Here is a 16034-nt window from a genome sequence, read left to right as displayed (position 1 = left end):
CAAATATCATATTAATATGAACCGATTTGAATTTGTTTTTAGTTCGTATAGGAACGCCTTCAATTAGGTCCCATAAGCAGCAAATAATGATCTGATGAGTGGATCCTAAGGAAATCGAGGGAACTCTATATTGTAGGGACGCCTACTTCACGGGTTGAATTTCAATTACGGTGAAATGGAACATGTGGTGAAGCACCAGAACTCCTCAACAATGAACGACATCGGAAAAAGCAGTCGACATTAAACTATTGTATCTTAGATTATTTACACTAAAAAGCATGAAAAAAAATACAATAAAAAAACTAACAGACTACAAAAAGCATTATAATAATTTTCTACCAGTCTGAAGTCGGTGTCTCAGCATGAGCCAGCAGGGGTACATATAATGTACCTAATGACATTATGAAGCTCTACACCTACTTTTAACAGTAAAAAGTTCTTTTTTAACCGCTCATAGTTAGCCCTCTGTTTCCATTTTTATTTCAATCTATGAAATTGGTGTTATTTGTTACCGAGAATTGAATGCAGTTTATTTTTACTTCTCGCATACGAGGGGTTAATTCATGAAGACAAAGTGTAGAACCATCTACAAAGGACGCGGAATTCAGTAAATAAAGAAAGGCTTTTATGTAATGATCTCTTTATTTCCTTACTTCAATGTAAGTTCAAGTTATCCCAGCACATCTAATGATTACAAAAACCAATTTCAATTTTCATCAAGGTGATTATTGTTTACATTTTAAAGGCCAGTCACTACTTAGCAATTTGGAATGACTTTTTATACCTAGTGATAGTTACTTCATTTAGATGTACCAGATGCAGAATAGCTTAAAGTACAGACAGCCAAGAATCACAATTACCATAAGGAATATTGACAAGTTTCTGAAATCAAATTATATAAATAATTCCTCTATATACTGCTATTATATACATAATTTCATCGCATTTTAAATGCTACTAGACGAGATATTACATTTAATCCCAATTTGAATGTTGGTGGGTGCCTCATAAATAAAATAGTAATGTATTTTAGACTTTGAAAGATTTGTGCTACTGCTTGTTTCCAGCACTAAACACTCATATCATGGTAAAATAACAAATTGCACTTGGAACCTTACACGAACCAGTGCTTTTTCGAAATGGTTTAGAATCATCTGAGAACATGGATAGAGTTGAATAGTTACTTCAAATAGAGGCTCTGGTTTTAGAATGCAACATAACAAAACAATTTAAACAATAGTTGTACCTTTTGTTGTTGTTGTACTGAAGTGACGTAGTGGGGCATCATTCTTGATAAACGAACCATGTATAACTAGACATCGATTCACATAACATAAACTTACGACAGAATAGCGATCACAGAAATGCATAAACAATAAAATAAAACTTTAAATCAATATAAACGAACCAGAAATAAATAGACACGACTCTGATAAGCTTGTACGGTACGAAAAGTACAGAATGAGTTATGTAAATTTTATTTACATGTGACTGATTACATGTTTACAAATGCTTATTGTCATTAGGGATACACAGTTAATTACATAACAGCTACGTTATATCCCAAGAAATCAAAACAGACCTTTTACTAAAGCCTAACACAACTTCATTGATTGATTCGTCGTTGATTTTCATAGGATGTTGCCATTAATTAAGTGTATCATTACCAATATGCGCGGAGACCGAAAATAATTAAATATAACCACTGTACACTTTTCAATCATTAGCCAGCTATGCGATTATTACACCTAATAAATCTAATTAAATTGTCTTCTCAACAAACTATTGGTTTGCATTGAAAAGTGTACAGGGTACCGGAGTAGAATAAAAAGACTATTTAGACAAAAACCAATAAATTAGTCTCATTCTGTGAATGCCTACAATATAAGTTATATTATATAACGTTATGTACTTTGTATAAGCAGCTTACTAAAACAAAAATTATGTATTTTTCTAAACCGGCTTCGGTCCTTTGTCAGGCGTTAACTAACATGTAGAAAACTGAATAATAACTAAACATCTGATGCGATCGCCGCCGCCATTGCTGCTAGTTTATCGCACAAACCAGCACAAAGACAGACGCCAGAGTATCTGCCAACCACGCACGTCATATTTACACCTTGACTACGTTAAAGATTAAGCTCAATGGTTCTCTGGCCGTTTACTGCTTTCCTCTGTCTTCGTGATGCCTTCGCCCTTGGGGATCGTCGGCTCTTCGTTATACTTCTCGACAGCTTTCTTCATTTCCTGCCGCTTTTGCGCCTCTCGGATTAAATCGAATAGACCCTGGAATGTTAAATTGTAACCTGAATACTTTAAACAATCAGAGTTAGGTTAGGTCAGAGTAAGTCACTCTTGTTACAGGCATTTTTCAAACGGCTGGCACATTATTCTTTCAAAAACAGAAACATTAACCGGCTTCAAATATAAATTATATAAAAAAAAACAAATATAAATTATGTTACGGGCCGATTTTGATAAAACATAAATGTACCAGCACAGTACTCTTGACACCCTTTCAGACATTTTTTTAGATCTGACCACAAATGTCCAAGTTAGTGGTGGACATATAATAAAATAAATAGATGTAGGTAGCCAACCAGAATTCGTAAGAAGGCTTGCTGATTTTGTAAAGGTTTCTACAAATTTTAAGAATCATGGAGACCAATTCATACATTCCTATTAGAAGACCCCATGGAAAGAGACTAGTAAGTAAGAATATGTCTAAGAATACGTATTTCGACAACTAGTTACTAGGACTACTTAACATTCAGATACAATTTATACTCCGCCCCGGTATTATTGTAGCTAAAATGTTGGTCAACAAAATAAAATAACAAAATATTAAAAATAACAAATCTACAAATCAATTTCTACAAAAGGGCGACTTACTCTTTCCGTGTGGTCTTCATTTGTTTTCGAAAATAAAGTAAAACTAACGAATTTAAAAGCATTTATAGTTTCTTCTGCAACATCACCTGATCGACCTGTAATTCAGTCAGTTCATTGAATTGCGGATGTTAAACCCCTACCTACGTCGATTGATTTAGACATTACTTTGCAATCTGTAGGCAGAGCCGTGTTTAACCTATCGGGGCCTGAGCTCTTTAGAAGAAAAGGGGCCCCAACTTCGAGATATGAAGCCAGAAGCTATGAAGTCGATAGGCCTCAAAAACGTGTCCAGTGGGAAAGAGAGGTCTGTCTGTAGCCGTACATTTTATTATAGAACTAATGTAACAATAGCAGAACCACAGGTATCTATCTGACAAAAACTAGTATGCCTACAAATTAAACCCAAAATCGAGAGCGATTTTATTGTATACTTTTTGAAGTTGCTTTCATTTTAGCTTTTGTAATGCGTGTTTGTGTCCATAGAAGTCATATTAGATAAATTGATAGTTTGGTATATCTAAAAAAAAACATTGTATTTGTAATCTGGAATAACAAGTAGCCACGAGAGAAATTAGCAGATGTGCGGTGGTGGAGCCACTCCGCGACATCGATGGTTGCCGAACGCCGCACCACAAAACAGAAAGGTACAGAAGTCAATCTCATGTATGTACTTCACTTCTCATTCCTACGCTCGCTCGGCGGTCGCTCTAGGGTTGTCAACTATAGCTTATGCACAAAAAACTATTGTGGTAGTGGCACTCGTATCTAGCGGATGGCACTCGCGTTCGCACTGGTCCCAACCGGTCCGAGATATCGTGTCCGTGAGCAGTGTCTATGTGTGCATTGCTTGAGTGCACTTTGTATGTAGATTAATTTCTGTACCTATCTGTTTTGTGGCCGCACGCTGTTGCGATCATACTTTTGACCAATTTACTGCCAAAACAGAAACTTTATTGGAACTTCAATTTATGACAGAACTCGCCGGATACTACTAGTAACACCGTTCGCACACACACATGATTAGAAGACGATAGTTCTACGTCCACGACAACGACCACGACAAAAACCAGCGTCCTAGGTTCACAGGAGTCCAGACTGTCATGCGAGTCACGTTACCGCTACTATATCTGAGGGGGCTAATACGAAATTCGAAGTTCGTATTCGTATCGTACCGTCCCTCTCACTCTCGTAATAAATAATACAAGCGTTAGCGGGATGGCAATATTCGAGGTTCGAATTTTGCACTTCATAGTTAGGGCCTGACGTGTGTAAAACGTGGCATTTAACTTGTTTTTTGTTGTGCCATTTTTATGACATACAACGCACAGTTGAACCCCAGTAGGCAGTGATACTAGTGGAATCTTTTGTGTTTATTGCTATTCTGATCGCCACCAGCTAATATGATTCAGCGCAAGAAAAATGAAAATGTGTTTATTTAAAAGTATACAGTTGTTGACAAGAGCAACCAACATTACCCACTCGGGTAGATAGTAGCAAATTTTTGCTGCATTTGTGACATTTCCACCATTTAAAGGGTTTAATCCTTTGATATTTCTGTTGGAAGACACACACACACACACACACACACGAACGCACGCACACGCACAGCATTCATCAACTTAAAACAACCCATCTATGGCCCCAAAGAAACAGCCATTCTAATGTTATTTCTCTTGTTGACACAAATAAATGTTTCTTTCTTTCTTTGCTGGGTGTTAAAAAGACTTCACAAACTTTCGCGTTCATAATATTAGTAGAATCAGCTCTGTGTCTAAAGGTCAAATAGGTATAATTGTATGTACCTTTCCCTCGGTTTTTGTCGGCTTCTGTTCCTTCTCGGCCGTGGCCGCCTTCTCTAGTGCCTTCTGTATTTTGCTCTCGACCTCCAGAATCTCCTCCTTGTCAAGCAAATCGATCAACTCCGCCATCTGCTTCTCGGACAGATTCACATTCTCATTGCCTATGATCTCCAACATCTGGGAAATTAATGGTTTAAAGTTAAATAAGGTTTATGGTAATAATTGCATTTTTAATGCAAGCTATTTTGCTGACTGTACTTTTTGTTGACTGTACTCACATTGTCATCTAAACTACATTTCCGTACCAAATTTAAGTGCATGCCATTAACCATTGAGGAGTTCTGCCCTGCGGAGACGATCCTGGTTGGACCACCAAGATGTCACTACTAAATTTTTGTATTGTCGCCATATTTCAAAGCAATTCGACCACTGGAAGTGGGTCAAATTCAACTTGCAAGATTTGACCCGCACATACATACATACATACCTAGATACATTGCAAGTTAAATAAAAGCTTGTAAAATCACCAAGTCCGGATCAGGCCTCCCCATGAAGGTGTCGTACAAATTTACAATAGAATGACTATATTCTAGAGTCACCAGCACCAATATCTGACACAACAAGCGTGCATAAATATCTGATACCTACTTTATTTCTAGGGCCAGAAGGACGTGTCAGATATTTTTGCACGCTCCGCTGTGGCAGATATTAATGCTGGTGACTGTACACCACAATATAGTAAGCAGTATAGTCGATCAAGAAAGTGCTTTACCAATTTTAATGACGGTTCCTACTTCAGAAATAAAACAATAAGGCTGATTGTCATATTGACATGTGAGTGAAATAGGCTTTGACGTTTTAAGCACTACAAATGATATTTAAACCTTAGGGTGGTAAAGGAATTTCTTGCTCGACTATACAGAAAACACAAGTAGGTACATGAAAAATTTTCAAGGTAAGCAACAGCTCAAAACGAATTTTATATATTTAAAAAAAAAACTGATCCGGTTTGTCAAACAATAAAGATATTTGATCAAATAAAAAGAATTGCTAAGTTCAATAACCTCAACCTCAAACAAAAATCACGCATATTGTAAAAATAAAACATTAAAACAAAACTATACGATAGAAAACTTAAATATGGCAATGACTAATACCCACTAGGCCACTATTACGTAAATCGTGAAAAACTATAGTGGAAAAAAGTCTCACAACATGTCGAGCTAAACTCGATTTAAGACGTGAGTTATCCGGGTCAATATATTTAATAAGAAAAAAGTCTCGTTTACAAATATGTAAATTAAACAGCCAAGTCATTCATATTGGCCGTGTTACAGAGTTCAACACATCCAGTGCCCGTGCGTCATGTTTTGTGCGATAGTTACCGAAATTAGGTCATTATCATTTAAAAGCGGAGTTTTAGCTTTAATTCGACATGTTTTACACAGGAAAAAGTATGTGTAATGGTAATAATGTAGGCATGCGACAAATTGGTATTACATTCTACAAAATAAATATTTTGCGACTGATAATTCGATATTCACTTCTATCTACTTTATATTAGAGCCTATCTTTACGTTAGGTACTTATCGGAGCTATATACACGGGTGTGAAAACTAATTTTAGGCAAAATATTGTTTATGATAAACTATTGCATTATAATTGAATAAAAAAAAAACGAATTGATAACCTCCTTTTTTTAAATCTGTAAAAAAGAAGCTTTCTATATAATTCTTTTACAATGGTATAGACCGTGATTTAAACCAATTAACTGTCTAGTTTCTTAAAATTTCAATTTAGTTATTAATTCAATGAGACACCACTCTCTGTTAAGTTCCCGTTATATTATGTGAAAAAATTTCTATGATGCCGTCTCCGTTTAATCGATCGAGTCATGGAACGGACCATTAAAGTCGGAATACCTATATAAATGTGTTTAAGTAACATCGTTTGGCGCCGCCCTCTGAGGAGGCCAAGGGAATACCGCCAGCGATTTATGCAAAGAGAAGAAACTCGTGTTACTTACTTTAAGCACGTCATCAATCTTCAACTGTCCATCGAAGTCGTCATCCAACCTTCCCAGAACATCTTGTATAAGCTTCAGTTTCGCCTCATCCGGAACCTTCTGAAGGCTTTTTATGGAATGCATGAGTTCGTCGATTTGGATCAACTGTTCCTTGGCCTTCTGAGGCTCCGACTTGGTCTGCTCCAACGTTTTCTGTAGGACCTTTTCTTTGTTTTCTAGTTCTACTAGTACTGAGTCTAGTTTGCCAATCATGTTGTTGACGGCTCGGTACAATCTGGAAACATATTTTTCAAGTAAATAACTGATGTTGGGCTGATCTAGCTATTTAGCCGCTCCGGGCAAAGAATATTTTCGCCGCTCTTTACATGCACTAACAGTGGTGGATGCAGCGGCGTCTTTAGCCCATGTAGCGCCCGTGTGCAATCATTACTTTAGCGCCATCTAGGAAGAGCGCGGTCAAAATGGAATAGGTACAAAGTGCCGCGGCCGGCGCCCCTAAGACCACTGCGCCCGTGCACTTTAGGTAAAGACGCCCCTGGGTGGATGGCTAATGGCCAGGTTGGAAGATAGAAAATAATAATTATTGCCGCCTTTAAATTTTTGCCGCTCTGTGCTAATACCCGGCTTGCCCCACTTTAGATCGGGCCCCGACTTAAGTTATTATAATGTTTCCACAATCATAAAAATTTTAATATCTTCGGGATCTTATAAGTTCAATCTATTTTTTTTAACTAGCTTTTGCCCGCGGCTTCGCCCGCGTGGTATTTGGTTATCGCGCGCTGTTCCCTCGGGAACTGTGTATTCTTCCGGGATAAAAGGTAGCCTATGTCACTCTCTGGCCTATAAACTATATGTATGCTAAAATCACGTCGATCCGTCGCTCCGTTTAGACGTGAAAGACGGACAAACATACAAACACACACACTTTCGCATTTATAATATTAGTACGGATTCCGTTAAAATAATAATTTTCGGTAAAAATACTTCTGCACGAAGATTTTCGTTTTTTTCTCATAGAACCCATCATTAGACTGATGAAATTTAAACAGGTTTGCTTTGAAAATATCTTCGCTCGTCTAAATTCTCGCGTAGATTTTTCGCTCAGATACATGGTTAAAGAAAGGAAAGGACCCCGGACCTAAAGTAGGGTAAGTCCGGGGTAGATGGCCATAGTCTTTATTAAAACCAATAAAAAAAGAATTTATGCACTACAATGGAAACCTATATAATTAATTACACTAACTAATTAACTTTCGAACGTCAAGCCAGTAAGTCACAATTTCTTATAAAATCATTACGAAATACGAGTTTAAATAAAAATCACAGTTGGCCATCTCTCCCAAAGTGCCATCCTAATGGCCATATCGCAATTCTAGGTTTAGCGTAGTTTTTGGTCTATATTTCAACATCTTTTTTTATTAGGAACACGTGTTGCCAAACCCAGTATAATTTCCATGTGTCCAAATCTGGCACTCTTTGCATTCAACTGTTTTTAACATTTTTTTGCTATACTCATGTATGATGTCACCGTCGTTTAGGTACCTGCTGTTTCTTATTTTTGACTGGTAACATAATTAATGTTACATTGTCAGTACTACCTGATACTTTTCAGAAAACTTCTATACAATCATTACATACTGAATTAAATTGGCCATCTCTCCTTTTTCCATGGGAGAGATGGCCATACGTAGAATAAAAAAAAGGAAAAGCACGACATGCATTTTTTTGGGGTTAGAACGAAATAGTACGAAAAGAAATAGTAGCCCCTAAGGGCTGTTTCACCATCCATTGATTAGTGTTAACTGACGGTTAAATGTGATGCCGTCTCTATTTGTTTTGTTCGAATAGACGGAGACAGCATCACATTTAACCGTCAGTTAACACTAATCAATGGATGGTGAAACAGCCCCTTTAACTTTGCAACAAATACTAAAACCATCATTCCTTTAAGAAACTAGCATCAGAACTATCTAAAACACGAGCACTCTTAAAAATATTTGTACCAGACAAAACAAAACAACAGGATTTCATCTAATTTTCGATTTTATTTCCCCAAAGTGTTGGCTATGCCGTAGCTCCCACCCATGATAGAAACTGAACTAAACGGTAACTGGTGGGGTAAAGTCGACGCTTCTACGAATTATTTCGATTGGCCATCTACCCCGGAATTACCCTATGGAAAATGTGGTTTCAGTTAAATATCCTGAGATTTTGATATGTTATAGATTTCAAAGTCCTGATCAAAAGTCTCTATCTAGTTTAACCACATTTTCCATACTTTAGGTCCGGGGTCCTTTGTTTCTTCAAGATTATCATTATCAATGCAAAGTTACCGACTCGTTTATTGATAAATTATCAGGCAGGGTATTCATGTCTTATCTGCACTTTAAACAGGCATCCAAAGGTTATCTGGTCTAAACGGCGATGAAGAAAAAACTGGTAATTAAATTGACCTTTAAACCCCTTTTTGTATAGCCGGGCATAGTTCGAGAACTGGTCACCTTGGCAAAATTGGAAAACAGTTAACGGGTTTGCCAACCATATCATCAGAACTACCCCAAGTCATCGCTGTCGGGATTTTTTTGCACATAGAGTTGGCATTCCATTGAAAGGCTCGTCATTTGAAGCTGTATCTTCAAGTCTGACGAGCTCAAGCCTGGGCAAAGTCTGGGCTTTCTAATAACTCTTATCCAATCAGGTTCAATAAATAGGCAAAAAGCTTCTAGCTGGTATAAGGATTTGAGTAAACTTCTTTTCTTCATACCATACGTTGGACCAGGGACTTTCCTAGCATTTTTAACTAATTTAATAGCAATACATGTATATTTTTAAATAACTAGCTGTTACAGCAGGTTAAAGGCACTTCATTTTCACACTTCATTGCCAAGATTTGTGCGTCTCATCCAGTTTTTCAGCCAATTGCCATAAGATAAAAGAAAGATATACATATACCTTCGCGCGCCCTTAGTCAGTTTAATGTCTGCCTGCTTGGTCTTGACAATCTCATGCATCTCCTTAACATCTTCGCTATACTCTGAAAGCTCTGACTTCAACTCCTGGATGCTCTCCTTTTCGAGAAGCAGAGATTTCTTTTGTTCCGCTGGAAAATAAGATGTTGTTCATTAATGTTCAATTGTAATTGCCGACTGCTTGATGCAGACATTACAGTATTGGTTGTTGTGAAGTAAGTTTCTATGGGATTTTGGAATAAGAATAATTAAGAGACCCGTGTGGTGTTGGGTTAGAATAACACCTCTCCATTCCTTCCGTGGATGTCGTAAGAGGCGACTGAGGATATAGGTTAAGGTATACCGTAGGCGACAGGCTAGCAACCTATCACCGTTGTACCTTTTTCGTCAAAATTGCTAAAAGTGGCTCCGAAGCGGTAACGTTTCGTGGGCTCTGCCTACCGCATGTGTGTGTATAAAATTTGATATGCATGGTTTGCAGTGTCTGTGTGTGTGCGGAAATATAAGGATAATATAATAAGTCACGGTGATTGTATTATTTCATGCTTATCATCAGAGTACCATGCTTGAGGTTAGAATGTATTTATGTAAATACTTCATTGTACAGAAACAAAGAAAGAAACAATTATTGACAAATGTTAAGTATAACTAAAAAAAAAACAGACCTGCATTAATATCTGCCACAGTGGAGTGTGGAAAAATAAAAAGATCTGACACATCCTACCGGCCCTAGAAATAGAGTCCTATGAGATATTTATGCAAGCTTTATTATGTCCGATATTGGTGCTGGTGACGGTAAATACCTACTCATACATAATAAACACTTGCATATAAAATAATCCCAAGACATCAGACATCACGAAATAAAGGGCAATAAGTTAAACTTAGGCTATTTTGTGTAATAAAAATGGATTTAGCAAACTACTAGATAAAATTGATAATTCTGATGCAGATAGTAATGTTATGGCAACAAGGAAGTTGCCTTATCAGGCCACTGATAACTCAACCTACTTTCAGCCTTATGACATTTATGTACTTATATATTTGCAAGTGAAATGACCTTGGATAATCTATTATCCTCACAGTATGAATAATGTAAAATTAACATTGGTGACGACAATACATCCAAACAAAGATATTTCCCATTGGATTTAAAACTTTAAACAGTAAGTATTTTGTTTTCTCTTTTGTGTACATTTTTAGAGTTGATTCACTAGGCTATAACTTTGTTTACTAATGATTTCATCATCTTGTTGAATGATACAACATTACAAAATAATCATCATCAGTTACTTGGACAGTTAAGTCCTCGCACAGTAAGAGAGGACTCCTGTGTTTGTTACCTTTCATGCTAAAAGGTTAAGCTGGATGTCTGGAGTAATAGCATAGTAAAGAGAACAAGTATGCACACTCCGAGCCTTTAGGAGACTTAGCTGCCTACTCCGGTGCGGACGCTTAGGGTTGTCGATGTCTATTTTAGATTAATTAATTACCTACCGGCAAATAATTTTAGTATGAAAATTAACTTAAAATTGTCAAATATCTGTCTAGAGAAACCAGATTCTTTGCCGCTCTATTATTATTATTATATTAAAAATATTATTTATAAATTCGCCGAAGTGGTGATGGCGACTGTGTACATGGCTCGTGCTGAGGCACCGACTTCAGACTGGTAGGTAGTAAATTATTTTCATGGTTTTTTGTAGTTGGTTCTATTTTTTGTCATAAATTCCTAGACGAACGAAAAAAAATTTTTTCAAATCGGTTCATAAATGACGGAGTTCTGAGGTAAGAAACAAAAAAAAAACTGAATTGATAACCTCCTTTTTTTGAAGTCTGTTAAAAATACGTAAGTACGAGTACGCGAGCGTAAAAGGTGATCATATCGCGAAGCGAGCGAGCTAAAATCGAAACGCACGGCACCAGCCTTGACTAAAGAAAAGTTAATCCTCCTTAAATAGTAACAAATAAATGTTTGTACATAGCTTCCTTGTCTAAAAATGGTTTTATTAATACAACAACAACAACACTATACTTTACAAATACATTTCATTTAATAAAATGAGTTCAGATAAAAACGCAAACATATTTTTCTCAAACATCCAAGAAAAAGTCGTCCTTATCTTAGTGATAATATAATGCGAAGTACGTCTTTGCATAGCACTTATTGAAGATTGGTTCTAATTTCAAATTAGAAGACAATAATGGAATTTCATACAACATTGGTGGCCATGGCCAGCAAAGAGATGTCTTCTTTTTGTTTTTTTATTGACTATCTTCATATCTATGGCATACTGCCAATTAAGAAAAAGTTAAATTTGTGCATGGTGCACTTTAAAAATGTGGCTTAAAAACTAATTTAGTCTGTAATTCTGCATACAAAGGTAATCCTCGTTGGAAGTAAGTCTTTAAAACAGTGTGCCAATGTAATTTGCATTAAATATATGAATATATAAGTTGAACATTCATATTATTTCCTTGGATTTATTTGAGAAAAGCACTATACAAGCCTCGGTCACGAACAGGGATTGTCGCCCTCGTTAACACTCGGACATCTATATCTACTCGGCCGGCAATCCCCTATTTCGCGGCCTTTGCAGTAATGTAGGTAGGTATGTATGTATTTGGTTTCATTTTACTGATTGCAAGTGCAACTTGAGTGGCCCTTATTTTCTTTTGAGTAGTATAGGTTTTATGTGACGCCTCAGCCTAAGATGAATTCTTAAAATAGTTATCAGTCATTCACGGTTCTCAAATCTATTTGGCAAGCATCAGCAAAATATTGCTACAGCAAAATAGTAACAAACTTGAACTTCTTGTAATGGCTAGGCGCCAAATTCGGTCACCGAACTGAATGCTTACACCTTCATAGAAATATTTAGGTAATATTTTTAACAAGTTAATGTAAATGTTTAGCTTTAGCAGAGGCGACGTGGGCTGACTGGTTAGATCATTTTCCCAAAATCGTTATTTCCTAGTAGCAAAATTTTCCATTTGCGTTTTTTCCTAAATGCTTTTATTCACAATATGCTTTTTTACTGAAGCTTATTTTCACAGTAGCGTTTTTCCCTAATCAGAGTCGACACGCGGAGCTCCTACTTTTGTGTAGTTTTGGCCCTTTGGGCCGATGTAAACTTAACATAATATAAAACTACCTATGTTTCTTTGTCGATTCTGAATGGGAAAAAATGCTACTGTGAAATAAGCTTCAGTAAAAAGGCATATTGGGAAAAAAAGCATTTTGGAAACAAACGCGAATGGAAATTATGCTACTAGGAAATAAAGATTTTGGGGAAATGATTTTCCAACGCCGTGGGCCACCGCCCACGGACTCGCGATCTAAGGGGTCGCGCCTCGGAAAGTGTCTTTAGTTTATTTCACATTGTGTAGTGTAAATAAAATATGTTATTAGAGATTGTTCTCAATCTAAACTAAAACAATTGTACTCACCTAATTTCTCTAAAGCGTCTTCAATGACCTCAATATCTTTGCCAGACAGACCTTCCTCAGACCTGGGTTTTGAGCTATCAATAGCTATAACCGGAGCTGGGTCAATGGCAATTTGTTCAAGTTGGACATCAATAACGGGAGCCTTGTCTTTGAGTTCTTCCTTCTCTCTCTTTTTGGCTTCCAGGATCTGTTTTTCTTTCTCAGCCTCCAGCATTTCGAGTTTTTCCTCTTTAATCCTCAGCTCCTCAAGCCTGATAACTTCCGCTTTAGCCTGGAATTTGGTGAAATAAAAATACATACTGAGCTCTAAGATAAATAGATTACCACTTTACTCTATCTCATCTTATGAATAATGTTGTCCTGCTAAGCCGGCCACACATGCTAGGTTATAATATAAATATAACCGATGGTTATGCCTGCATAGTTCATTTGTGCAGGCATACGAGGGGCGTCTGAAAAGTTCTAATCCTACAGTAATTCGAGGTCATATAATATGCTTTAATGGTGTTAGGTTAGGTTAGGTTTTAAAAATGAATTATCAAAAACTAAATATGTCGCAATTATATTATTACGTCTCGAGATATACAACACCAAACTTTATCATGTGTGAATTTTCAACGCATCTTACGAAAATCATGGGTCATTGGGCTGAAATTAAGTTCCTCACGAAAAGTGACAATGCACTGATATTTATTTTCAAGGAAATGATTACTATTTATGGTACCTGGTGTATTTATGGTGGTTAAATGGAATGAATAGAAAGCATCATGGTGATAGATAGCATACCTTAAAGTCAAGTTTGCCTTCCTTCTCACCAATCGCAGCTTTAGTCTGAGCAATAAGAGTGTCAGGTAATGCTGAAATGGTTGCCTTTAACTTGTAAGTTGTTGGGACATGTTCTGGCACCATCAATGCTCTGGACAGGAGCAGCAGTGACGGTGGTACCTTCTCATTCAAGGACAAGTCCAGCCAGTTCCGCAATTCCTTTCGTAGTCTTTCTTCGGAGACACCATATGCCCTCATACCTCGAGTTCGACAAGCCTGTTGCAACTCACTGAAGTTCAAACTGTCAACACCTTCCTTGGCTATCATTTTGTCATCCGCTGCTAGAGATCGCAACTTCATCCTAAGATTAAAACGGAGCATGGCACTTGTGCCAATAGATGTAACATCCAACACTTTACATAGAGCAATAAGATGCGGCCTCTGCAGTGAATCTAATGTAATTTCGTCTTCAAACAGTTTTGAGAATTTCATTATCTCTTCACTGGTTGCCACGTCACCTGATGTCCTAAGCCTATTGAAAAAGCTGTGGAACTCCTTTGCCAATTCTGAATGCCGATCACCTGCTTGTGGTGCCATTTGATCTAGAGTTTCTTGAAAGAACTTGGCCATTTCCAGTTTAACTTTCAAATGCTGTTTTAATTTAGCTTCCTTCTGGTCTTTACTCTCAAATGTTGATGGTAACATGTTCGGAAATAATTTAATAAACAATGGTAAAGCAAATTCTAGAAAAGGCACAATAATAAACACTATAAATGGAACCATACGGAACAAATCACCAATTGTTGTAATGAGCAGCTTATGTTCACGTCTGGTCAAAGTGTGGCCTTTAAGGATCTGAAAGCATAAGCCTATGGAGATCTTTATTTCCAGGAAGAACAACCTGAATCCATGATAAACGTGCCTAAGTTCATTCATTACTCTTTCTTTTAAACTTTTCTTTTTAACAACTGTTTTGGCCAGCTTTTCTTTTTCTTCTATGCCTTTCTTTATTGTTTCAACTGTGGCTTCGACTTTAGAAGAAGGTTTGAGTGGTTCCTTGTCATAGTAACAAGATGTTGTGGCAATTCCTCTGAAGTAAGGAGAGGTGTAAGACACCCTAGCATTCACAGGCCGTTGCATCAAGGCAAACCTAGGCTCATCCGGCTGAATCCCATAATAGGATAAGGTTCTTGAATATTTTATGTGTGAATTTCGAAACTGCGAGGTTTCCCATGTTATTGCTAAAACAAATAATTTACATAAAATCTACTTACCATAATCTTCTATATAATTACATAAGAATTTTGTATACAATAAAAATTACTAGTTTGTTCGTACTTAATGACTACTGGCCGGATGGTTTGTTAAAATTTTATTACTGCTTGCCAGCCTGGATGGGTGGGACGTTTGAAAGTGGTGAGCCATGACTAGTATCAACAAATCACATTTATGTCGCAATAAAGAAAATAAACAATCATAATGTAAACTCCAACCGTTTCATGGAAAACTATAAATAATGTAACATATTTCCTTCAATTTAGAACAAATTATCGTTACAATGAAAACTGCAAACCAATCAATCAGAAAAGTCTCATCCGCCCGAAGGTAGAGGTTATAAGCTATTCACTATTCTTCTGAATATCAGAAGGGATTGGGTACTTACTTGATCTTTTTAGGCACCGACAGGGACTCAAAATTATTCTATTCATGTTTACCTTTCGAAAGGTTTGTTGTATCGTTAATATGAATGAAAAATACAATAAAAACAAAATCAACCTTTAGACACCATGACAATCGTAAGGAAAATGCTGCACAGACAACACAAATAAATCGCACATCGTATGATTGTGCTGTTGTCAATCGAAACGATGAAAATTTTCCGATAATAAATATGTAGCTATTTTTGAGGCTAGGTCACAGACTACACTACTAAATACACCGATACTAAGGTTCAAGGTCAATCAATGAATTTGTAGTGGAAAGTAGTAGAATTTTTGTTTTTTATGAATAAGTTCAATAAATGAGGAAGCTCAGTGTAATCTGATTTTACAACGAAAATACAAAATGTTCTTTGTTAATTATGTTATTAGAAGTAACAATGTGCTCGCTGACTCAATGTGTATATTGGTCAAC

At 36.7% G+C, this 16034-nt stretch overlaps 1 protein-coding gene across 1 annotated transcript; it reads right to left on the bottom strand.

Annotated features, from left to right (window-relative positions):
- Positions 1–623: 623 nt before the first annotated feature.
- Letm1 (Leucine zipper and EF-hand containing transmembrane protein 1) lies at positions 624–15798 on the bottom strand. The gene is made up of 7 exons (XM_074098831.1): positions 15565–15798; positions 13923–15142; positions 13137–13407; positions 9670–9817; positions 6718–6991; positions 4695–4868; positions 624–2286 (listed from the first exon to the last, which is right to left on the bottom strand). Exons 1-7 carry the CDS (start codon positions 15608–15610, stop codon positions 2143–2145), a joined length of 2277 nt encoding a protein of 758 aa, XP_073954932.1. The 5' UTR covers positions 15611–15798; the 3' UTR covers positions 624–2142.
- Between the last annotated feature and the right edge of the window lie 236 nt (positions 15799–16034).

Source organism: Choristoneura fumiferana, chromosome 16, assembly GCF_025370935.1.
Source record: "Choristoneura fumiferana chromosome 16, NRCan_CFum_1, whole genome shotgun sequence".
Taxonomy (NCBI): domain Eukaryota; kingdom Metazoa; phylum Arthropoda; class Insecta; order Lepidoptera; family Tortricidae; genus Choristoneura; species Choristoneura fumiferana.
Note: the sequence above shows the minus strand (reverse complement) of the source record. Positions and strands in the feature narration are given on the sequence as shown.